The sequence below is a fragment of the Rattus norvegicus genome, chromosome 11 (genome assembly GCF_036323735.1).
Source record: "Rattus norvegicus strain BN/NHsdMcwi chromosome 11, GRCr8, whole genome shotgun sequence".
In the NCBI taxonomy this organism is placed as follows: Eukaryota; Metazoa; Chordata; class Mammalia; order Rodentia; family Muridae; genus Rattus; species Rattus norvegicus.
In genome coordinates this window covers 69,397,467-69,421,868 of record NC_086029.1, presented here as the reverse complement: position 1 = coordinate 69,421,868, position 24,402 = coordinate 69,397,467, and the positions used below count along the sequence as shown (strand labels likewise).

Sequence of the window (24,402 nt, the reverse complement as noted above, 5' to 3'; positions counted from 1 at the left end):
AGCTGGGGACCGAACCCAGGGCCTTGCTCCTGCTAGGCAAGCGCTCTAACACTGAGCTAAATCCCCAACCCTCAGTTTTCTTTTGTGAAAAGAGTTAGCTATTTTGTGTCTGGAATCTTATTTTACTTCCATTATCAAATCATATATATGCTGGAGATGTGCAGAATTATGGGTTAAGATTGATCTCCCCTCCCCTTTAGCACTAAAAGCTCTAGTGGAGAGTCAGCCTGCCTCTCACATCATTTCTCTGAACTTAATCTCTGATCTTCTAGGGCTGTTTTCAACATTTAGTCCATATTGCTGGGGTTTGGCCACATTTAATCTGTCTAGCTGTGGTATGTTCATCTATAAGAAATTGCTTAACTTCTTCAGATGCAATTTCCTCATGTACGGAACAAATGGGTATGACAATGTTAGGAGATTCAGAATTTTTAAACAGGAAGGACTCAAAGACACCTCTGTATTAAATTCTCCCATCTTTTATGTGGGCCAATAAAGACTATCAAGTCTTTATCAAGGAACTGCTGATGAGGCCGTCTCACCTTTCAGTGGATGAATCAGGTTGAAACAGCTCTGCAGTACCAGCAACAGAAGGGAAAGAGCCGTGGCAAGAGTCTCTGTGTGTCTGGGAACCCCTGGTTTTAGAGGTGATGCACTGGAAATGAAAGTCACATTTAAGAGAGAAGCAAGGGCAATTAAAGACTTGAGATTGATAAGGAAAAATAAGTCACAGCTAAAGTGAGGTTTGGTCATTTGGTCAGACAGTAAGCAAGGGAGTGTTCGGCCATGTGCCGGTACTGTGCTCTGTTCTGGTGATACTTGATGAGAAAAGATGTAGCAGGGCTGGGGAGGTAGTTCTGTGGCAGAGCTTGGTCTCCCATGTACAAGGGTTTAAACTAAACCCCAGCCCTTCAAAAAGACAGCCACAGACCCTACTTTCTTGGAGCTTAGAGTCTGGGAGGGAAGATAGCTGTTATACAAATTCTTGCAAATAATTCAAGAACATAAAATATGTAGGGGAATTACGAGCTGGCATAAAAATGTAACCGGCGAGTCTGTTCTTGTCTGGGTGTCAGGGAGACTGCCCAAGGAGGTGACAGATAGGTGGAGATGGCAGAAGAAGGGCTGTGAGATGAGCTCTCTGGGCTGGTAGAACAGTATGCATGACACACACAGAGAGCTCAGGTACAATGGGCGTGAGGGGGCCAACTGTGTGGAGATGTAGCAGAGATTCCGGAGGGTGGGAGGGGTAATGGGAGAAGGCACAGAGAAGAGAGTAGTTTGTGAAAGACCTGTGAATGGTGGTGCACACACACCTTCAACTTCTGTATTTAGGTGGGTGAGGCGGGTGGTGTGGTCCACCTAGACTACGTAGTTAGAGCCTGTCTCAAACGAGCAAGCAAATAGACAACATGGCTGGTTGGTGGTGGTGCAGGCCTTTACTCCTAGCCCTCAGGAGGCAGAGGCAGGCAGATCTCTGAGTTGGAGGCCAGCCTGGTCTACAGAAAGAGTTCTAGGATAGCCAGGGCTGTGTTGTCTCAAAAAACGAAAACAAAACCAAAACTAACCTACTAGCTTGCTAGCTAGCTAACTAACTAACTAGCTAGCTAACTAGCTAACTAGCTAGCTAACTAACGAACATGAAGGAGCACCTGACTTTTGGAAGAATACCCACACCAAGGTGCCCAGGGAGAAAGGTAGCTTACAGAGAGGGTATTGGAGTAGGCAGGGAAGGAGACAGAGAAGGAGCGCAGGTGTTGTGGTGGAGGTGAAGAAAGGGGCTTCGGAAGGAGAAAGTGACCGTGCGTATTGTTAACTTAGAGAGCAAACCGAGAGAGACACCCCAAAGATTAGTAAACATATTTAGGAGTGGCACCTCACTAGCAGCTCGTGTCACTGTCGACTGTGTGTACTCCAAGAGGTTTCAGCAAGGGAAGCTTTTAAAGATGGAAAAGGAAGGATTACACAGGGTGTTTTCAAACTATCCTCATTGCCTGCAAGAATTTATGACCTGACTGGGCTCTGTCCATATGTTCCCATAGTTGTTGCATAATGGTTTTGTTTCCTGTGTAAGGTAGCAGTGACCTTTATGCACAGTTATACAGAGCCATGACAGCTTTTTTTTTTTTAACCAGGCGTAAGCAATAATGTTCTGACTTTATTTATTTAATTTAAAAAATGAAATAATTAATACAAATAATTCCATTTTAGTTCTAACTTCCACAGTCTAAAAAACCAGCCAAGCAACCCAGGTGCACAGACACTGTGGCGAAGACCCAATTTGCCTATAAACACGCTGGTGGCATCGTGATTGCAGTTTGAGTAGAAGGCGGGAGCGCAGTCAGATTGCTACTACTGCTAGGGAAGTAAGTGGGAGGAAAATCGATGGTGAGAATCTATGGTTAGGCAGCAAAGGAAGGGGAAGGGAACTATAGCAAGAGGGGAAAGCAGAAGCTACCCCCACCCCCAAACCCCATCAGCAGTGGCAAACCTGGGAGTGTATTCAGGATACTTATCTGAGACAATGTGGTGACTCAGTTAAAGTATCTTTTTGATCTCTGTGTGTTCATGCAGTTTTAAGGTATTTAGTAACTACCTTTTTTTTTTTTTTGATACAAGTTGAAGTGGTAAATACTGGCAGATTCCAAATGATTAAGTCTGGCTAGTTTTATTCCCAAAGCAAACCTTAACTTCCTTCTTAGCTGTTGTCCAGGTACTATTGTAATCCTGTACTTTTACGCTGTGACACACAGAACCAGGTAGTGGTAGCACATGCCTTTGATCCTAGCATTTAGGAGGCAGAAGCAGGCAGATCTGAGTTCAAGGCCAGTTTGGTCTACAGAGTGAGTTCCAGGACAGCCAGGGCTGCATAGGTAAACCCTGTCTCAAACAAACAAACAATCAAACAACAACTAACAAGAAGAGGAGGAGAAGAAGGAGGAGGAGGAGGAGGAGGAGGAGGAGGAAGAGGAGGAAGAAGAAGAAGAAGAGGAAGAAGAAGAAGAAGAGGAAGAAGAAGAAGAAGAGGAAGAAGAAGAAGAAGAAGAAGAAGAAGAAGAAAAATGCCTCAGTGAGTTTCCTATGGAGCCTAAGTTGCTAGGGACACTCAGGCTTTCAAAGGTCCAGGCATGTGGGCTTTCATGAACCTAGGTGATTATGGATAGAGTTGTAGTTAAGAGTTCTACTCTAGGTCTTTTTTTTTAATTAAGTCTTTATGCTACCTAGGGTATCCTAGTTATTCCACAGTCAAAGGACAGTAGCTCATTTCTGATGAACTCATCTTCAGTGTGGACTTTAACCTCCCAGTAGTAAGGCATTTGAGACCTTGCTCCATTTATCCTAGCATACCTAGGGCCCTGCCAGCTACCAAACACTCAGCTACTTAACTTGAACATCCTTACTGCCTCATGCATCCGTAAGCATGCCTTCTCCGGTCTTTTCTAAAGGAAACCACTTTGCTGTTTGCCTCACACTCCTTCAGTACCTCTAGGATCCTGGTTTCTCAGCCAGCTTTATTTATTCATTTCACTTCTATCTCTTTCTATCTCGAAGCACACTTTGTCTTCCCCTGTCCTTAGATGCTTCCTAAATCCCCAAGCACCAGCTGTTGCTCTAGCTCTGTCCCAAGTCTGATACGCACAGGAAAACAAAGTCAAGGTCTCAGAGCTCCCATCTTTATCTAAGGCAGAATTCTTGGCTAAGCCTCCATTTTGTGTATTCCATCATCTCGGTTCTCTAGGTCCCGTTCAGGTTGGTTTCCAACCCTATATCTCTACTAAGATGGCTTCCCTTACCGATCTCAAGGGTCATCACTGAAATGCTTGTTGCCAAGTAATACAGCTCTTACTTCAAAAATTTCCTCGTTTAATTTGATCTGCATCCTTCGTATCAGGAGATCTGACTTCTGGACTTCATGACACGACGATTGCTTTCTGCTCTGCTGCACTGTTTCCGTCAAGCTCTTAGCCTCCAGCAGAGCCCTAGGTGCACACTTCTAAAGGTCTGAGTTTGACCTTTTCTCTACTTTCCATACCACAGATGACACTTGGCAGATGATGGGTTTGAGCTAGCTTGCAGCCACTCTTGGTTAGTTCCTATCACATTTTTAAGATCTTAAACTAGCTGCCACTTAATGGAAAACTCAGGAGACTTTGCTGCAGATCCTTAATCTAGATTCTAGAGTTGTTGGGAGGGTTAGGTCCAACAGAGTAACTGGCGTTTGTAGCACAGTTTGTAGTTGAAAACATTTTAAGATGAATTATTTTATAGTTTTCAAAGAATTTTCACATGCATTGTTTTATAACATATAGTTAGTTTACGTTATAAAACAAACTCTACGGATTGGCATTTTGGCCATTTTCAGGTTCAGAAATAAGAACCAATGCTGGATTTAACATTTTATTATGTGTCTTTGCATATGTGAATCTGCATATCTATTTAGTATGTGTCCATTGGTGTCCCTTACGGTCATGGATCATGTATATACATGTCTATAGTATTTGTCTTATGTCAGTGAGCAAGTTTCTCTCCATTGGCTAGCTTTGATTATTTGACAATTAGAGGCCTTTCTTTCTTTCTTTCTTTCTTTCTTTCTTTCTTTCTTTCTTTCTTTCTTTCTTTCTTTCTTTTCTTTCTTTCTTCCTTCCTTCCTTCCTTCCTTCCTTCCTTCCTTCCTTTCTTTCTTTCTTTCTTTCTTTCTTTCTTTCTTTCTTTCTTTCTTTCTTTCTTTCTTTCTTTCTTGGCAAAGCCTTTATTAGCAGTTGGCACAAGTAGTTGACAAGTAGCATAAATGACTCCTTTGCTGTGGAAACTGGAATAAGATTTGTTATTCACCACAATTAGTGCTTGCTTTCTAAATTTTATCTATTTATTGAATTTGTTGTTTGAATTCTTGTGTCTTAAGATTTGTTTCCGTAAATCAGAGAAAGAACTGGAAGAGCTTGAAGGGGCTCGAGACCCCAAAAGTACAATAATGTCAAGCAACCAGAGCTTCCAGGGACTAAGCCACTACCTAAAGACTATACATGGACTGACCCTGGACTCTGACCCCATAGGTAGCAATGAATATCCTAGTAAGAGCACCAGTGGAAGGGGAAGCCCTGGGTCCTGCTAAGTCTGAACCCCCAGTGAACTAGACTGTTGGGGGGAGGGCGGCAATGGGGGGAGGGTTGGGAGGGGAACACCCATAAGGAAGGGGAGGGGGGAGGGGGATGTTTGCCCGGAAACAGGGAAAGGGAATAACACTCGAAATGTATATAAGAAATACTCAAGTTAATAAAAAAAAAAAAGATTTGTTTCCGTAATCATTTTTTTTCACGTCTTTGTTTTGGAAACTATCTGGGTATTTTATTTCATCTCCAGGTTCCTTCTGATTGGTAGAATTATTCTAGCAGGTTGTTAAATCTTTTGTTGAGGCATTCACGACTTTGTCCCGTTTTCTTTCATTTGAGCTTTTCTATTGTTTTCAGATTGGTTGCATACTTTCTGTATATTTTCTGAGAAAAATTAGCCTTTGTTCATCATAAATGCTGTAAACAGTCTGCACAATTTTGCTTGGCAATCTTTTAATGATAATTTTTTTGGGGACCATACAAAGGGTATACGTTCTTGAGTTAAATATTTCCGTATTTTTATTTATGGTTTCAGCTTTCTGTGGGGGTTAGAAAAGTTTCTGCTTAAAGTCAACTGTCCCATTTTTCCTGGAACTTTCTTCCTGGTTTCAGTACTTAAACTCTGGCACCCCAGGAAGCCTCGTGGCTCTAGCAACAGAGTGTCCTAGCCATCAGCAGTCTGTTTAAGATTAAAAACCACAAACTACTCATATTTTCCTTCAAGGCTTTAAAACATTACATTTAAATATTTCTTTCCTTCGTCTGAGGAGTGAGGTAGGAACCTGATTTTATTTTTTTTCCATGTGGCTAGTTATGTTTTTAAAATTACATTCACTAACAATGTAACTAATCACCCTTGCCTACCAAAGCTTAAGTGCCACTAATAACGTTAGATTCTCGGCTCTCACATGTGTAATTAAACAACTGAGGTTCTGAGAAACATGCGTGAGATTACAGGGGTAATACATGAAAAGTTAATTTATTGTTTGATCTTACGACTCAGATTTTGATATCTTCTTTCCTCTGTTTTCGCTGAAATTTTGGACTTTATTCAAAGCCTTGTTATTTAACACCTAGATAAGTGTCTGCCACTAAATCAGTATTTCTACTAAGGAAAGATAATTCCATAAAGTCTAAGACTAGGAAACAAATCCCAGGTCAGTTGTGCCAGTTAGGCAAAGAATATTAAAAATATAACAAACTAATTTGTACTTTTTCATTCACGTGCAATTATTTAAAGTTTCTCCCATGTTAATGTATACTATGTTGTATAATACACGGCATCTGTGAACACAAAGGGATATTTATATATTAGGGACCTAAGTAAATTAAAAAGTAGACTATTATGAGTCTCCCCGAAACTCTGTTGTGACAGCAGCATATTCTCCTGAGGAAATCATTCACTTTGCACAAGTATTGTTTCTTTAATTGTTTTTTCATCATCACATATATGCACAGCTGTATATGTATACACACACATATATATATATGTACACACACACACACACACGACTGAATAATATAATATCTTTTAGTTTGTTGTGTGTTGTGCTAACAGGAGTATTGAACATTCTATTTATAATGGTTTTCAATTGCTCAGTGCAGATGAGGCATCTCAGTTTACAGGGGAGTCTTTTTCTTCTTCTGGATTGAGAACTAAAATTCCTGCATCCCAGGAAGTCCCTTAAGCCTAGCAAAGTAAGATTCTACTCATCATATATGCTGGTTGAGAGTCAAAAACCAAAATCTTCCCCCTTTCTCTCACCCCCCCTTTTTTTGTTGCTATTTTTGTTCTTCATGTTTAATTTTCATATGAGTGGTGAGGAAAATCCATGTTTTTTGCATGTATGTGGTTTATGTGCATGTGTATATTTATGAATGCTCTGTGTGTGTGTGTGTGTGTGTGTGTGTGTGTGTGTGTGTGTGTGTGTGTGTGTGTGTTGGATCTTCTGGCTAGCTATTACAGACTTCCATCACTTTCCTATCAGAGTGTGAAAGCCATTGTATCAGAGTAGAATGCCGTGAAGTCATTTGGATGATGATAATCTTAGTCTGAGAACCTCTGGAAAATTGGCAATTTAATCCCACAATTCAGTGAGTTTTCATCTCATTCCACTGATTATTCAAAAATATCTCAGAAGAAGGACACTTTTCTAACCCACAGCTGTAACACGTAACTTATTAATGTAGCAAAGTACTCACTACGTCACAATTAAAGTTGCCACCTCAGCCTTTACTTGGGCCAGCAGGTCTCCACACCACAGTGACCACGAAAGCCAAAGTCACTCTGCAGCAGAGCTTAATAAAGGTCTTAGTATAGCTGAATAAAGGTGTCTGCCAAGGCAATCCGAATTTCTGGATCTTTGATGATGAAGAGGGCATCATAAAGTTGCATTCATTTAAAATAAAACCTTGAGCCTGGTGTACTGGCAAACACTTCTAACCCCAGTTCTCGGGAGACAGAGGGAAGTGGGTCTATGTGAGTCTGGTCTATGGAGCAAGCTCCAGGGCAGCTAACATTACAAAGATGAGCTCAAAATAAGTGAATAAGTAAAAGAAAATGAAACCTTGATTCTTCAAGAGACGTGTGTCTGTGATTACAATGGATTTACTACCTCAGGTTGCAATGTGCTTTTGTATTATACTTCCTACTCCTTCGTAAAGTAAACGACGACATCCTATATTTTCAGAAGGGAAAGCAGTACGCCACAATTCATCTAATTATATAAAACATTCAAAGGAAGACACAAAACTCCCATCTCTCAGATTCTTTAGCCTTTAGACATAACTTCCTGCTTCACCCCCCAAAAGCTCAGCTCGGAGTGTATTAGATTAGCTTTGAAGGGTGGAAAGAAAACAGTTACAGACCTTAAAATTAATTCGCAAACACAGAAATCCTTTAACTTGGTTTTCCTTAGACATTTCCACTAATTCCGATGGATATATTTTGTGTTAAATTACAAATGAAGATGACAGGTTCTGAATTTATTATTATTTTACAGTGATACAGTTATGAATTTGTAGATGCTTTTTTGTAAAAAAAACTAGTTTAGGTTGATTTAAAAGTTTTATTATAAAGTTTGTTTATTAAATTTCTGCTGTTGTTTTGTTTTTCAAGATAGTGTTTCTGTGCATCAAAGTGTCCTGGAAGTCACTTTGTAGATCAGGCTGACCTTGAACTCAGGGATCTACCATAGTGCTGAAATTAAAGGTGTGTGCCACCATGCCTGGCCATTTATTAGATCTTTAACCAGAAGTTTACATTCCTCTAAAAGACTTGGTAAGGAATGAAAAGGAAGGAAATCTTACTTTTTTGTTTCTTATTTTCGTTATTTTGTCTTTTTTTTTTTTTTTCATAGCTGAGGGCCGAACCCAGGGCCTTGCACTTGCTAGGCAAGCGCTCTACCACAGAGCTAAATCCCCAACCCCTGTTTCTTATTTTTATGCACTCGGAATAATAAATGACTGTTAACAGCTGCTTATGTATGGCGTACTCTGTGCTCTGTCTGAGCTGACCATGGCTCCCAACCAGGGCTGTTAGCCGGGAGGTTTCAGAAATGCCTTCCTTCAGGTTTTTTTTTTTTTTTTTTTTTTTTTTTTTTTTTTTTTTTTTTGTGCTTGCACTAAAAAAATTGCAACATTTTGCAATGGATGAAAATTGTTTAATCTTACAAGGAAGTCATGAGCTGTTTCTGGCGGCCTTTTCCTGTCACTGAGGAAACCTCTCTCCAACTCCCGGTTTGCACAGTCATGCCTTAGCAGTGTGTCCGGTGTGTGGGCTGCATCTGCTTGCTCAGGCAAATGACAAAGATGATTTGGGAAAGGAAACTTCTGCTGCTCAGAGTTACTAAGAAGTTTCGCTAACAGTAAAAACAAAAGGCATTCTCCTTTGACGACTTTGACTTAAGTGGAAAAGTTTTCTTCCCTCCGAAATTTAGACACTTCTTTTGTTCATCGCCAAGGTCTTTGTCTTGTGCTTGTTTGTGTAGCTGTATATGGTGATAGTACATTTGTTAAAACGTAGGTGTTTCTTTTCTTATCTTTTCTATTTTTTGAAACAATGTTTTATTCTTAAATTAGCTTATAGACCACCAAGTTCCCAGGTGGGATTTTTTAAAAATACATATTCCATTTCGGTTTAATAACCCCTGCTCCTCACTCTTCTGCCTTCACCAATCTTATCCTTCCACTTTATTCTGAGCAAAGTCTTATATGTGTATACACTACATTTCAAATAGCTATCCCTCCAGGCTGATTCCAGTCCCTTGCTATGGTCAAGAGGGTAGCGACAAGCACCATGTACAGGGTCCTTTGTGTATATGTTCAGGAGCGATGTAGCTGGCTCATGTGGTAGATCCATTTTCAGCTTCTCAAGACCCTTCCACACTGATTTGCACAGTGGCTGCCCTAGAATTTATTTATCAAGAACAGGTAATGGCACCTCTTTCCTTATAGCTTTGAAACATTTATTGTCATTTATTTTCTTGATGGTGGTCATTCTGTCCAGGTTGAGGTGGAGTCTTCCCAGAATGTGTAGTAGTGCATTCCTTTAATCCTAGAACTGTGGAGGTCAAGCCAGGTGGATCTCTGTGAGTTCGAGGCCGGGCTGGCCTACATAGTGAGTTCCAGGACAGCCAGGGCTCCATAGACAAAAATTTTTCCTCAGAAACAAAATGAAGGAGAACAAAAATAGTTTAGAATAATTTTTATTTTTGTTTCTGTGTGTTTGTATGCTCTGTGAGTTAAAGTCCCTGTGGAGGCCAGAAGAGAACATTGGCTCCCCTGTAACTGATGTGGGTATATCCTGGGCCCTGAACTTAAGTTGTCTGGAAGAGTAAGAAGGACTCTTAAATTGTGAGCTATATCTTCAGCTCCTAATTTTTTTAAATCTATATTTATTCTTGTTTGCACACGTGAGCGTAAGTGTGTGTGTGTGCACATGTGTGTGTATGTGTGTGCATGTGTGTGTATGTGTGTGTGCATGTGTGTGTGTGTGTGTGTGTGTGTGTAGCAGGTGTGCAGGTGGAGGTCAGAGGTCGACTCATAAAGACTTAGTTTTCTTCTTCCTCCATTTGAGTCCCAGGATAGGACTCAATCTATCTAGCTACACCATTCCCGGGGCTTGTCCTGCAGGAATCTAAGTCAGTATACCACACAGATGCTTGCACATCTGTGTTTACTGTTACCCGATCCACCACAGCCTGCACATGGAAGAACAGATAAAGAAAGGAAGGAAGATGAATGAAATTACATCACATGCCATAAAGCACATGCAGCTTGGTATCATGTTAAATGAAACATGTTAGACTGTGGAAGATAAACATCTCGGGCTTCTTTCTCATGCAGAATCTAGGTATTTAGGTATATGCATACATGTGTGGAAAAAGAGGACCAAAGGAAGAAATCTGAAGGTGGAATGTCAAACCGAGTTATTGGGAAAATAAAAGCAAAATCACAAGTTCATTCATATAGCATCTATATTTAAACATGTCTATGTGTGTATGTGCGTACATGTATATGTATATGTACATGTATGTATATTTGACAGGAAAGCAGAAGGGAGTCTATTTGGAGAGGCCTAGAATAGACCGAGGCAGTAGAGCGGAGCAGAGAAAGGTCTAATGACACATATGTATGAGAATGCTTTAATGACACCTATTTTTTATGCTGACTCAAATTTTAATTAAAGATACATGTGTTTTGTATATTGTATCTCATCTGTCTTGTCTCATTTAGCAGAATCATTTTGTTGATCATCAATGTTGATTGTTTTTCTTTTTGGTATTGAATAGCATTCCACAATATAGTTTATACATTTATTTATTTTAAAATATTGAACATATTTACTTATTTTGAGAACTTATAGGGTATAGAACTTACCTTTTGACAATATATAGTGTATTTTATCATATTTAACCCGTCCCTGAGTCCTCCAGGATCCCTCTATCCATGTTCTCTTAAAAACCAAAACCCAAACCCAAAACCATTGACTCTAATTAGTACTGCCCACATGCACATGGGTGTAGGGTCGTCCATTGGAGCATCGTCAACCTATCTGGGCACTGCACCCTAAAGGAAGCACACTGTGTCCCTCCCCCAGAAGCTGTCCACTGTTAGCCTCAGCTAGGTGTGGGGACTTCCGTGTTCCTTCCCTCCCACACTGGGATTTCTTTTTATTTTCTTAATATTTCGTATAGTTTTCATCTTGTTTTACTGATTTCTGACCAAAGGTGGTGGTGGTTCTTGTTGTTGATGATGTTGATGATGGTGGTGGTGGTGGTGGTGATGATGATGATGATGATGATGATGATGATGATGATGATGATGATTTTGTTTTCAGGTCCTTCGGGTGAATTTTAAGATGAAAAACCCCTAGTATTTAATGTTTTAATTTCCTTGTGGGTACTGAATTAGTTGCTCATCCCACATTTTCTTGTATTTCTGCTTCATCTGGTCAAAACAGCCTCTAATTTCATTAGGGATTTCTTTTTTAACCAGAGTCATGCATCACAGTGTACAGTATCTTCCTAAATATGCGATGCTTTCCTAAATATCTCATTTTCACTCATTTTCAATTTAGTTATATTCTGATTAGAGGCCATCCTGTATGATTTGAAGCTTTAAAACTTTTTTTTTGTGTGCACTTGAATGTGATCTAGATCTAAAAAATAACTCTTAGTTCAGTGCTGCCTTGCTCTCTTTGTTGCCAAAAGATGTCTGATCTCATGTCTGATCTCATGTCTGATCTCAACACTGGGCAGCAGGTAGAAAATATGAGCAGTGAAACACATCGTGAGTTGACAGTGATATTTTATCCAAACATAGAATTTAGGATTGTTACTGAAGCTTACTCATTTCATATCTGAATCTAGCTCTTTTTAAAAAATTAATTAATACACTCCAGATTTTATTCTCCTGGTTCACCCTCTGACTGTTCCATATCCCATACCTCCTCTCCACCCCGTCTCCAGAAGGATGTTCCCACCCCACCCCACCCACATCACCCACTCCACCCACCCCACCAGACCTCTAAACTCCTCGGGGCCTTCAGTCTCATGAGGTGCATCTTCTCTGACTGAACCCAGTCCTCTGCTGTATATGTGTTGGGGGCCTCATATAACCTGGTGTATGCTGCCTAGTTGGTGGTCCACTCTGAGAGATCTCGGGGGTCCAGGTTAATTGAGACTGCTGGTCCTTCTACAGGGTTGCTCTCCTCCTCAGCTTCCTCCAGCTTTCCCCTAATTCAACCACAGGGGTCAGCAACTTCTGTTCATTGGTTGGGTGCAAATATCTGCATCTGACTCCTTCAGTTGCTTGTTGGGTCTTTGGGAGGGCAGTCATTATTGGTCCCTTTTTGTGAGCGCCCCATAGCCTCAGTAATGGTGTCAGGTGTTGAGGCCTCCCCTTGAGCTGGATCCCACTTTGGGCCTGTCACTGGACCTTCTTTTCCTCAGGCCCCTCTCCATTTCCATCCCTGCAGTTCTTTCAGACAGGAACAATTAGGGGTCAGAGTTTTGACTGAGGGATAGCAACCCCATCCCTCATTTGATGCCCTGTCTTTCTGCTGGAGATGGAATCCACAAGTTCCCTCTCCCCACTGTAGGGCATTTCATCTAGGTCCCTTTGAGTCCTAAGACTTTCTCACCTTCGAGGTCTCTGGTATATTCTGGAGGATCCCCCCAACCTCCTTCCTCCTGAGGTTGCCTGTTTCCATTCTTTCTGCTGGTCCTTTTCCCCCAAACAATACCAGATCAAGTTCCCCTCTCCCCAACTCCATTCCCCTTCCATCCCCTGTCCTTCCCTCCCTCCACCCCTTTGTGGTTGCTTTTTTCTCCCTCCCAAGGGGGACTGAGACATCCTCACTTGGGACCTTCAACTTGTTGACCTTTTTGAGTTCTGTGGACTGTATCTTGAGTATCCTGTACTTTTTATTTTTGGCTAATATCCACTTATTAGTGAAAACATACCATGGATATCCTTTGGGGTATGAGTTACCTCCCTTAGGATGATATTTTCTAGTTTCATCCATTTGCCTGCAAAACTCAGGGTGTCCTCATTCTCAATAACTGAGTAGTATTCCATTGTGTAAATGAACCACATTTTCTGTGTCCATTCTTCTGTCATGGGACATCTGGGTTGTTTCCAGTTTCTGGCTATCATAAACAAGGTCAATATGAGCATAGTGGAACATGTGCCCCTTTGGCATGGTGGGGCATCTTTGGGGTATATTCCCAAGAGTGATATTGCTGGGTCTTTAGGTAAGTCTATTTCCAATTTTCTGAGGAACTTCCAAATTGATTTCCAGAGAGGTTGTACTGGTTTGCAATCCCACCAGCAATGGAGGAATGTTCCTCTTTCTCCACATCCTCAACAACATATTTTGTCACCTGAGGTTTTGATCTTAGCCATTCTGATTGGTGTGAGGTTGAATCTCAGGGTTGTTTTGATTTGTATTTCTCTGATCACTAAGGACTTTGAACATTTCTTTAGGTGCTTCTCACCATTCGAGATTCCTTTGTTGTGAATTCTCAGTTTGCTTCTATAACCCATTTTTTGATTGGGTTGCTTAGTTTTTTGGTGAAAAGCTTCTTGAGTTCTTTATATATTTTGGATATTAGCCCTCTATCAGTTGTGGGTTAGTGAAGTTTTTTTTCCCAATCTGTAGGATGCCGTTTTGTCCTATTGACTGTCCTTTGCCTTACAGAAGTTTTTCAGTTTCACAGGGTCTCATTTATCAATTCCTGATCTTAGAGCATAAGCCATTGGAGTTCTGCTTAGGAACTTTCTCTCTGTGTCAATGAGTTCAAGGCTCTTTCCTAATTTCTCTTCTATTAGATTCATTGTATATGGTTTTATGTTGAGGTCCTTTATACACTTGGACTTGAGCTTTGTGCAAGGTGACAAATATGGGTCTATTTTCATTTTTTTACATACAGACAGCCAGTTAGACCAGCACCATTTATTGAAGATGCTTTCTTTTTTTTCTTTGTCAAAGAAAAAAATGTTTGGCTTCTTTGTCAAAGATCAGGTGTGTGTAAGTGCGTGGTTTTACTTCGGGGTCATCAATTCCATTGATCAACCTGTCTGTGTCTGTACCAATCCCATGCAGATTTTATTACTATTGCTCTGTAGTAGAGCTTGAGGTCAGGGATGGTGATTCCCCCAGCCATTCTTTTATTATTAAGAATTGTTTTCATTATTCTGTTTTCTTTTTTTTCTTTTTTCTTTTCTGGATGAATTTGAGAATTGCTTTTTCAATGTCTTTGAAGAATTGTGTTGGGATTTTGATGGGGATTGCAGTGAATCTGTAGATTGCCTTTTGTAGGATGGCCATTTTGATTATGTTAATCCTGCCAATCCATGAGCCTGGGAGATTTCTCCATTTTCTGAGATCTTCTTCTACTTCTTTTTTAAGAGACTTGAAGTTATTGTTGTTCATGTCTTTTACTTGTTTGGTTAGAGTTACCCCAAGATATTTTATATTATTTGTGACTATTGTGAGGGGGGTTGTTTCTCTAATTTCTTTTCAGTCTGTTTATCATTTGTATAAAGGAAAGCTACTGATTTATTTGAATCAATTTTATATCCAGCTACTTTGCTGAAGTTGTTTATCAGCTGCAGAAGTTCTCTGGTAGAATTTTTGGGATCGCTTATATATACTCTCATGTCATCCGCAAATAATGATACCTTTATTTCTTCTTTGCCAATTTTATCCTCTTAATCTCTTTTTGTTATCTTATTGTTCTAGCTAGCTCTTTGAGTACTATATTGAATAGATATGGGGAGAGTGGGCATCCTTGTCCCCAATTTTAGTGGGATTGCTTCAAGTATCTCTCCATTTAATTTGATATTGGTTGTTGGTTTGCAGTAAATTGCTTTTATTACGTTCTCACATCAGAAACCATCATTCACCATGATCAAGTAGGCTGCATTCATCCCAGGGATGCAAGGTTGGTTTAATATATAAAAAATCCATTAATGTAATGCACTATATTAACAAACTCAAAGAAAAAAATCACATGATCACCTCCTTAGATGCAGAAAAAGTATTTGACAAAACACAACACCCCTCTGACTCTCTTTAGGTTGTACCAAAGACTGATCCCTAGTTCTGCATGTTAAGCCAGTACTCTACCACTGAGCTTCATCACCAGCTCTTTGTCTGTCTTACTAAAGAAATGCATGGTATTGACCTAAATACTTAGATTTTTATTTTTAACTTGAGAGTTTTTATTTTTGGATGAAGGAGTACTATACACATTTTGAGATAAAATATGATGTTTTGACTCAGGTATAATTTGGCTATCCATTTTAATTAATTGGATCAAATATATTATATTATATATTTTATAAATATATAATATATTAAATATTTTATAAATATATATTATATATTACAGTAAATTATATACTTTCCATATGATGAATGCATTCAAATCCTTTCTTCCAACAATTTTTAGATACTCAGTTACACTATGTTTCTATTGTCATCCTAGAGCACTGTGGTGTTCTAGAGACTCACTATTTGCAACATGGTACCTACTGAAAAGATCTTTTCTCTTCTCCTTCTAGACTCTGGTTGTCACCATCTACTCTCAGTCTTTCTAAATAGCTTGTTTGATTTATCTCATAGCAAATATACTCACAGTTTACAACCAGAATCAAGCACTGTCATCACTATAATTTTCAATTATTCTGATTTTGAAGTTATTGTCATCAAGTTACTAAATTCTGCAGGAGGCACAAGGTCAAATCTGATTTTTAAAGTTGTTTGGAAGGGTTCCTGTACATGTGCTTATTCAGTAACCGTCAGGCACACTTAGATTTATTCCATTTAACTTGTGGTTTTAGGTTTATAAATAATTTAAGAATCATTTAAATGTTTTATGATTGTGTAAAATGGTTATTTTTTTTTACAATCAGACCTACGAAAAATAAGTTATTCATAAATACTGATTTCTACTTCTGCTCTCATTGTTATCTTCTCATTCTTGAAATTCTAAGCAAGAAAAGAAGACAGAAGATATACATACCTACTATTCCTTTCATCGTATGGTAGATTATAGTAGAATGTTAGACGTTCTTTTACATACCATATTTTTCTATTAAATAATATATTGTTTACTTAATAGAAATATACAGAACCATTCCTCACTATTTGAAAAGGTTTTCGTTGTACCTCAATTTAGGGATGTACCAAACTGTTGACTAATCTCCCATGGATGGATATTTGGGTTTCTAAAGACTTGCTATTGTATACAATATTGCTAGGAACAGGCTTGTACAAATATTTTTTCTTACTATTATTTATGTATCTTTGGGATAGATCCCCAGAAGAAGGATTTACAAGTCAAGAGAAGGATGCATGAGTAACTTTGCTGCATAATGTTAAATTTCCTACTCTTAAAGTTGTGAAATTTCATTCACCTCCCCAACAGGATATGTTCTCAAATGATTATATTTTGCCTGTCTCAGAGATCAGAAACAGTATGTCAATATACTCCTAATTCGCATTTTTTATGTGAATGTTAAGTATCTTCCCTTGTGACTAAGAAACATTGTTTATTTTCCTTATAAACTTGATCATGCTTTCAGACCATCTTGCTATAAAACTGTGTTAATTCTTAGTGTCCATTTTTTTAGCAGAGATTATTGGCAAAATAAAAGGGGTCATTAAAATGTTTTTTTTTTTTGGTTCTTTTTTTTTTTTTCCGGAGCTGAGGACCGAACCCAGGGCCTTGCGCTTCCTAGGCAAGCGCTCTACCACTGAGCTAAATCCCCAACCCCTTAAAATGTTAATTAATACATAAATGTCTTTAGGTCTATTTCAGGCAGTCATATATCTAGTTTGCAAGCCACTGTTCTACATAATAAACATGTGGAAGAAGAAATATTCTCTTGGCCCTCACAACATGGCAAGGGAGTATTGTACTGGATCCTTGAGGTTTTAGGATTATCTTAAACCTACCTCCCTACCCAACTGTGCCCATTTACACTTAGAATTAAAGCTGTCCATTCTCAGCTCTGATTCCAGCTACCCATCTGTTTTTGCCAACACTGACTATCCGTGGCTCTTTAAAATACCCATTTGTTTCATGCTATCTTTTGTTTTTATAATTGTTTAAAAAACCCAATTTTATTCCTAAGTTCTAATTGTTAAAAAATATTTTTGGAGTCAAGGATGCTCTTTAAAGGAGTTATTTTTTCCAAAGAACCAAGACAAAGAAGCCAGGTTAATGACATAATTCTATATGACATATGTACCGGAGTTGTGCCTTTTCTACAACACTGGATTAAATAAACTTGTCCGAAGTATCGTTTTATCACAGACTTGGATGCCTAATAATTTTCTGTTTTCCCTCTTGTGTCCATGAGGACATGAACCAGCTTCTTCTCCTGCTCTTCTCTGTAACCAACCACAGCTCCACCCAGAGCACTAATCAGAACACCAAGTGCCCTAGGGACTAAGTCCCCCTCACTGAAAGTACAACAGTTCTCTGCATAAGGCACTAGAGCACGTGGACCTGACACTCTGTCTAGAGAGACACTGCCAGGTTCTCCTTTTCTTCACCTGTACCAAGTTTCAGGTCCTTCACATGAATTGACCCGCACCAGATTTGCTTCAGAGCATCTGCATAGGATAAAGGAAAGTGAAGTCCTTAAATCTCTGTTTCCACCTCTTTTCCCATCATGTGCATCTCACATTCTTTAGAGAATGGTAGATGTACACCATCTTTTGTTGAGCTTCATCAGATTGATTCTGAGCTGGCCCTACTGTGAGGACAATGTGGTCTTTAAGCTGCAGTCTTACTATGCTGTTCAGCCTTGGCAACTTTTCACCCGGGTCCATCGTCTCTGTTCCATTTCCCACACAGAAAGGGGGGAGTCTGTGATGACGAGGTCTTTCTTTATGTCTGATGATTGCAGTTCTTTTCTGCCCTGGAGCTGGTCTGCAAGAGTTCTCAGAAAGCCACTCAACTTCCTTGTTACGTCAGCTGGGGTTTCCACATTCATGAGCATCCACTTGGACATTCCAGTCCTTAATGCTACATCTTCCTTTGCAATGTCAAATACAAGCCCCGAAATGGAATCCAAAAGGCAATCTCCCCATGAATTGTTCTGGTTGGTACTAAGAGGCGAATAGAGTGGGCCAGGCCTGAAGGAGTTTCTGTTTGATGAATGGTCCCTCTGGGGAAGTACAACTGATCACCAGGCTTCACATGTGTTGGTGTGCCAATCTGGTTGGTCCTCAGGCTCCACACTGTACTCATGTAACAGGGGCACAGTTGGGGAGCACCCATGTTTCTTTCCCTTCGGCTGTAGGATAAAAACTTCAACATCGTAATGTGGAGGAAGTCCCTGAGATACTGCAGGAGTCGTGTACACATTTGAGCCTACTAAGGAGCCAAAGTAACATTCCAGCTTTTCTTGGATTCTCCAGAGCTCATCCTTAAATCTCTGTGATTTATGAAACTGAACTGTTGCCCTCTTCTGATCAAAATATTTTCTCAGCTGAAGAAACTGTGCTTTTCTATCCTTATTTAAAACCTCTTCTTCCCACCGATGCACCGGCAGACACTGACATCTCTTCATAGTACAGCCCTTGGTTACAGAGACTCCTCAGATCTGAGAGGCTGAACAGAGACTGGTAATGTACAGCCAGCGAAGGGTCATCCCTCTGAATGAGAAGGGGCTTTTGTTCCCAGAATTCCTTGAAAAATGTCTCTACTTTGATGGGTGCTATTAAAGTTGCAAAGAAGCTACTGGGGCTGTCACAGTTTAATACAGAAAGCATATTGGGTAGCTCCTCCTTCACCTGCTTGCAAGGAACAGACTCTTCTTCGTCATCCTCTGTGGGCTTCACTCTCTTTGGCATTGTTCACAAGTAGGGAGGAAATGCAAACCAGGCATGACCCATCTGTAAGTTGACTGGGCTCCAGTGTCATGCTCTCTTCTAAAATAATTATTTATCTTTGCAATTCTCTTTTCTTAGAAGTTCCACTTTCTAAGACTCCTAAGTCCCAACTCACATCTCATTTCCGATCCAGAAGCTTTCCCATTCTCTTGTCCTCACAGTACTCACTCTTGTCCAACACCATGCTTTTGAACTGCAAAAGGTATGACACCAAAAACATGCTTTCATCATTGGTCTGAAATTTTACATTGTAGTTTTGATAGAGCTGTTTAATTTCCAGGACCTTACAGTCTTGTGGAGAGGGAATAGTTATTAATTAAAAATTTAATGATCCTTTTATTTTGCCAGTAATTTCTGCTAAAGAATTGGATACTAGCAATTAACACTTAGAACTTATCTCACAAAATGTTAAATTGTTAGGCATCTACATGTTACAATTTTAATAAAGGAAAATCCCTGTTTGTTGTTCTGGTTTCATGGTAATAACCAATCAACACCTTACAACCATATTGGAAATGCTTTCACAGATAATTAAGAACATTTTTTACACTTGGAGATAACACTAAATACCTATGATCCTGGAAGAATAGTTATTGGGCATAAAACAGGAGAGCGGGGAGGGAAGCAGAAGTGTCAAACAAGGAAGACCAGGTTAGAAGTTGATGCTAGGGCAAATTGCTCGTCTGTGATAATGTATGTATTTATTAGAATTAACATTAGCCCTAGCTATCCGAAGAACATAGCAAAAAGGTGTTAAATTCTGCTATGAAAGGTCTTATTTCACCAAGATACTGAGGAGCTCTACTGCAGCAAACATAGTGGGCACAATATGGCCCATTTTACTTCATGCCTATTTTCTATTTTTTAAATACAGAGTTTTTCCGTGTAGCCTTGGATGCCCTGGAACTTATTCTGTAGACCAAGCTGGCCTGAAACTCAGATCCACGTTCCTCTGTGTTCCAAGTTCAGGATTAAGGAAGTGTGCCACTACCACCTGGCTTGATGCTCATTCTTAGCCAAAGCAAGACAGTGTTTGGTGTTCAGAGTGTTTGCATTATTGGCTCTCAAATTCCTTTATGTGCAGTTAATGTTTATGGACTGTTTCTATGGTTGCACCAGCCTGCACTTGCCTGATCTTATCTGATCTTGTAAGGTAAGAAGGGCCATCCTAGTCCGTACTTGGATGGGGCATTTTTTATGTTTATTGTCCATTTGCATTCTCTCTCTCTCTCTCTCTCTCTCTCTCTCTCTCTCTCTCTCTCTCTCTCCCTTCCTTTCTTTCTTTCCTTCTTTCTTTCTTTCTTTTTTTTTTTTTTTGAGAATTGTCAGTTCATTTCAACTCCTTTGTTAACTGGGTCAGTTGACTATTTTTTGTTAATTTTTTCTTTTGAATTTTAAAAATATTCTGTGTACCAGTTCTCTGTTAGAAATATTGTTAGCAAAGAGACCTCTCCCATTCTGTAGGCTCTTCTAATTTATTTCCTTTGCTATACAGAGATTTCTTAATTTAATGGAATCTCTTTAGTTTATAGTTGGCTTTATTTGCTGAGTGACTAAAGCTTTGTTTATTATTGTATCTTGAGTGTTTCTTATACTCTTTCTTCTAACAGCATCAGAGTTTCAGTTCTCATATTAATATTTTCGATCCAGTTAGAGTTGATTCCTGTATGAGGTAAGAGTTAGGGACCTGTTTTCATTCATCCACATATGGCCGTCCAATTTTCACAGCACACTTTGTTGACAAGGTTATTTTTCTCCCTTGTGTAATTTTGGCATCTTTGTTAAAAATTAGCTCCATTTTTTTTCCTGTTTTGTTTGGCTTTTTTTTGCTTAGTTTTATTTTTACATTATCTTATTTTTGACTTTTTATTTTTAGATGTCTACTGTTTGCATTCTTTGAGAGAGAGCAAGAAAGGGTGTGGATTTGGGTATATGTGCAGGATCTAGGAGGACTTGGGGAAGGGGAACCACAGTTATAATCTATTTTATGAAAGAATCTACTTTCAATTGAAATCAAGCAGCTGTAGCTTTGTGGTTTATGATGCACCCTCTATTCTAAGGAAAGAAAGAAAAAAATGTCTTCTTCCATCATCAGCCTCTCCCTTGTCCACTCCCTTTCCAGTCCACCATAATCCCACTTCTTTCAGGTCTTGGGTTCATTTTGCTTTCACATGCAATACCCTGGTCACTTACCTCACTGTCCCTGGCTTACTCTGCTTAATAACATGTCTCCTGATTCCACCCTCTTTCCAGCTAATGACAGATTTTTGTTGTCTTGTCCTTTAATGTTCTTAATTGAAGATTTTCTGTACTTTTGTTGTCTCCTCTGATATTTAGCATAGGCATTCTTTTGCTTTTGTTTGAAATGTACATTTATAATTAGACCATTTTACTATCAAAAACACACTAGCACTGCATAGTAGTGTAGGCACCTCAGGCTGACTAACGTCTACTCTTTCTTTCCTGTGTCTTTAATTGTTGCATGGAAAGCATGGAACTCTTATAGGTCAATGCGTCAGAAACCAAGCTTGAGGTTGGTTTATGACTGTTTTGTTCTGTTTTATAAAGCAGTGTATGTAGTCCAGACTGGCTTCAAATTCACAATACGGCCAGCTGCTCTGACATTCATGATTCTCCTGGCTCCCCTCTGTGCAACCACACCTGGTTTTGGACCATTATAATTGTGAACGATTCTACAGAACTCAAGGAAGGGATGGAAAGAGGAAAGGGCTCCCATTCTTCTCCTCCTTGTTCTGCTTCATTTCTGTTCAGTCACAAGGTAGAGCACTTGAAAGGAAGCAAGAGGATGAACTCTGTGTGATTATGTTTCCACACTTTTTGACAACAGCTCTGCTTCTTCATCTGTGGGAAGTGTCCATTATTGGATCAAATGACTTGTTTTAAAATTAATTAATTTATGTATTTACATCCCAATCATTTATTCACTTTACATCCCAACATCAGTCCCCTCATCCCAGTCCCCCTCTTGCAGTCCCTCCCCCAAACCTCCTTCCCTTCTCCTCTCAGAAGGAGGAGCCACCTGGGTATCACCCTCTCACACCCTGACATCAGTCACTACAGCACTAGGTGCATCCTCTCTCATGAAGGCCAGACAAGGGGCCCAGTTAGAGGACCTGGCAACAGATTCAGAGACAGCCCCTGCTCCAGTTGTTAAGGGACCCACATGAAGACCAAGCTGCAAATCTACTATGTGTGTGTGTGTGTGTGTGTGTGTGTGTGTGTGTGTGTGTAGTCTAGGACCATGTGGCTTTAATTACTGGATGATATCTGAAGAATGAATTTAATGAACACAGTTTAAGTGGTATGCCTACACTGAACCTGGCAAGGAGGTGGAAGAAGAAAGACAGGTCTACTTCACAAAATTTTTGGCAAAATAAGGTGATGCATAAATGGGAAATGATTGTTTAATATCTTACAAATGCAATTTTCATGATGTCGACATACCAGTGATGATAAAACTTTAAATTCCTGCTTACAATCATTTAAATATTTAAGCACTTGTATTTAAATATTTTCTAGAGTCAAGTTGTCCTGATAAGAATCAAACAATGCAGAACAATTCATCAACTATGACAGAAGGTAATATTCTTGCTTACCTTGTGGGAATGGAGAACTGATCTTGCTTAGAAACAGGAACTAATGCCTTGGCTGCTGGGCAGATTGGGATGAAGAGCAGAGTCTGGTGATGGAGTATTATGGTGGGAGGAACCCTGAACATTTGCCTTTAAACCTTTGCCATCTTTGAGTGATGGGAAGATTGTGATGGCATTAGTACCCTCCCAAGTCTGTGATGAAGAATTTCTTTCTTCATCTGATTAGGTGACCTTTATTTGGATGTGACTAGTGAGGACTTGAGTACCCCAAAGAGGCAAGTGATATTGAAATAGGACAGTGGAGACATTAATGCAGTGCTTATCATAAGCAAACCTTATTTGCAGTAAGGTCCGCTTCTGTTAAAGTGATGGCATTGCTGACTTTCATCACAAGTGATTGTGACAGATAATTTTGTTGCGTAATCACCACTCAGCAAACTTGTACCCCTCATGGACTCTTTACGTCAGTATACAAGCAATGTGAGGATTTATGGTGCAAGATGTGTGCAGCCCACATGCCTGAACCTTTACTTTAGAAGTTGAATAATGTATTTAATTCTGATAGGAAAGTATCATTAGTCAAGCAGTATTCTAGTGTAACTTTATATAAGCTACAGTGGATAGACCTAACTCACAAGGTTTCCTTTTCTCATTCTCTTCTCTTCTCTTCTCTCTCTCTCTCTCTCTCTCTCTCTCTCTCTCTCTCTCTCTCTCTCTCTAGTTAACACTACAGTGTTTGTACAGATGGGTAAAAAGGCTCTGCTCTGCTGCCCTTCTATTTCACTGACAAAAGTAATATTAATAACATGGACAATAACCCTCAGAGGACAGCCTTCCTGCATAATATCCTACAAAGCAGACACAAGGGAGACCCATGAAAGCAACTGCTCGGACAGAAGCATCACCTGGGCCTCCACACCTGACCTCGCTCCTGACCTTCAGATCAGTGCAGTGGCCCTCCAGCATGAAGGGCGTTACTCATGTGATATAGCAGTACCTGACGGGAATTTCCAAAACATCTATGACCTCCAAGTGCTGGGTAAGTGACAATGTTGTGAAGCCTGCTCTTTCAGTATTACAGGTCATTATTAGGTAGAAACAAATGTCTTTGTAATTTGTGACAAGACTGTCCATCTCTACAGTGCCCCCTGAAGTAACCCACTTTCCAGGGGAAAATAGAACTGCAGTTTGTGAGGCGATTGCAGGCAAACCTGCTGCGCAGATCTCTTGGACGCCAGATGGGGATTGTGTCGCTAAGAATGAATCACACAGCAATGGCACCGTGACTGTCCGGAGCACATGCCACTGGGAGCAGAGCCACGTGTCTGTCGTGTTCTGTGTTGTCTCTCACTTGACAACTGGTAACCAGTCTCTGTCTATAGAACTGGGTAGAGGGGGTGAGTACCTTCTTTAAAGTTTTGCCTTTAGTATGTATGAATGTATGTATGTATGTATGTATGTATGTATGTATGTATGTATGTATGTGTTTGTGCATGTGCCATAGTAAGTATGTAGCTGCCAGTGGACATGTCCTTCTACCATATGGGATAGAAATTTGGTCCTTAGGCTTGACGGCATGTGCTTTTACCTGATGAGTTATCCACAGTTCTATCTACCTTTTTTTCCTTTCTTTTTCTCTGTGTGTTTTTCTTTTTTACTCTCTATCTTTTTCTTCCTCTGAGGTAAGTGTTTTCTTTGTGGCTTTGGCTTCATGGTCTGAGTGGTGGGATTGCAAAGCAATCCTTCCTTGAGAGGGAACTGA

The 24,402-nt window shown here is 39.8% G+C and overlaps 1 protein-coding gene and 1 pseudogene across 5 annotated transcripts in view; one reads left to right on the top strand and one right to left on the bottom strand.

Moving 5' to 3' along the window:
• The window catches only part of Cd200r1 (CD200 receptor 1), a 34,271-nt gene that overhangs the window by 5,345 nt on the left and 4,524 nt on the right, over positions 1-24,402 (top strand). For 2 of the 5 annotated variants that reach the window (XM_006248347.5, NM_023953.2), the window contains exons 2-4: positions 22,567-22,626; positions 23,362-23,679; positions 23,783-24,037. In XM_006248347.5, the coding sequence (XP_006248409.1) occupies positions 22,567-22,626; positions 23,362-23,679; positions 23,783-24,037 (633 nt within the window). Of the gene's footprint in view, positions 1-19,900; positions 20,180-22,566; positions 22,627-23,361; positions 23,680-23,782; positions 24,038-24,402 lie in introns of all 5 variants that reach the window. The other 3 variants (XM_039088612.2, XM_039088611.2, XM_008768743.4) reach the window with 3 other exon arrangements.
• Riox2-ps1 (ribosomal oxygenase 2, pseudogene 1) lies at positions 16,942-19,209 on the bottom strand (annotated as a pseudogene).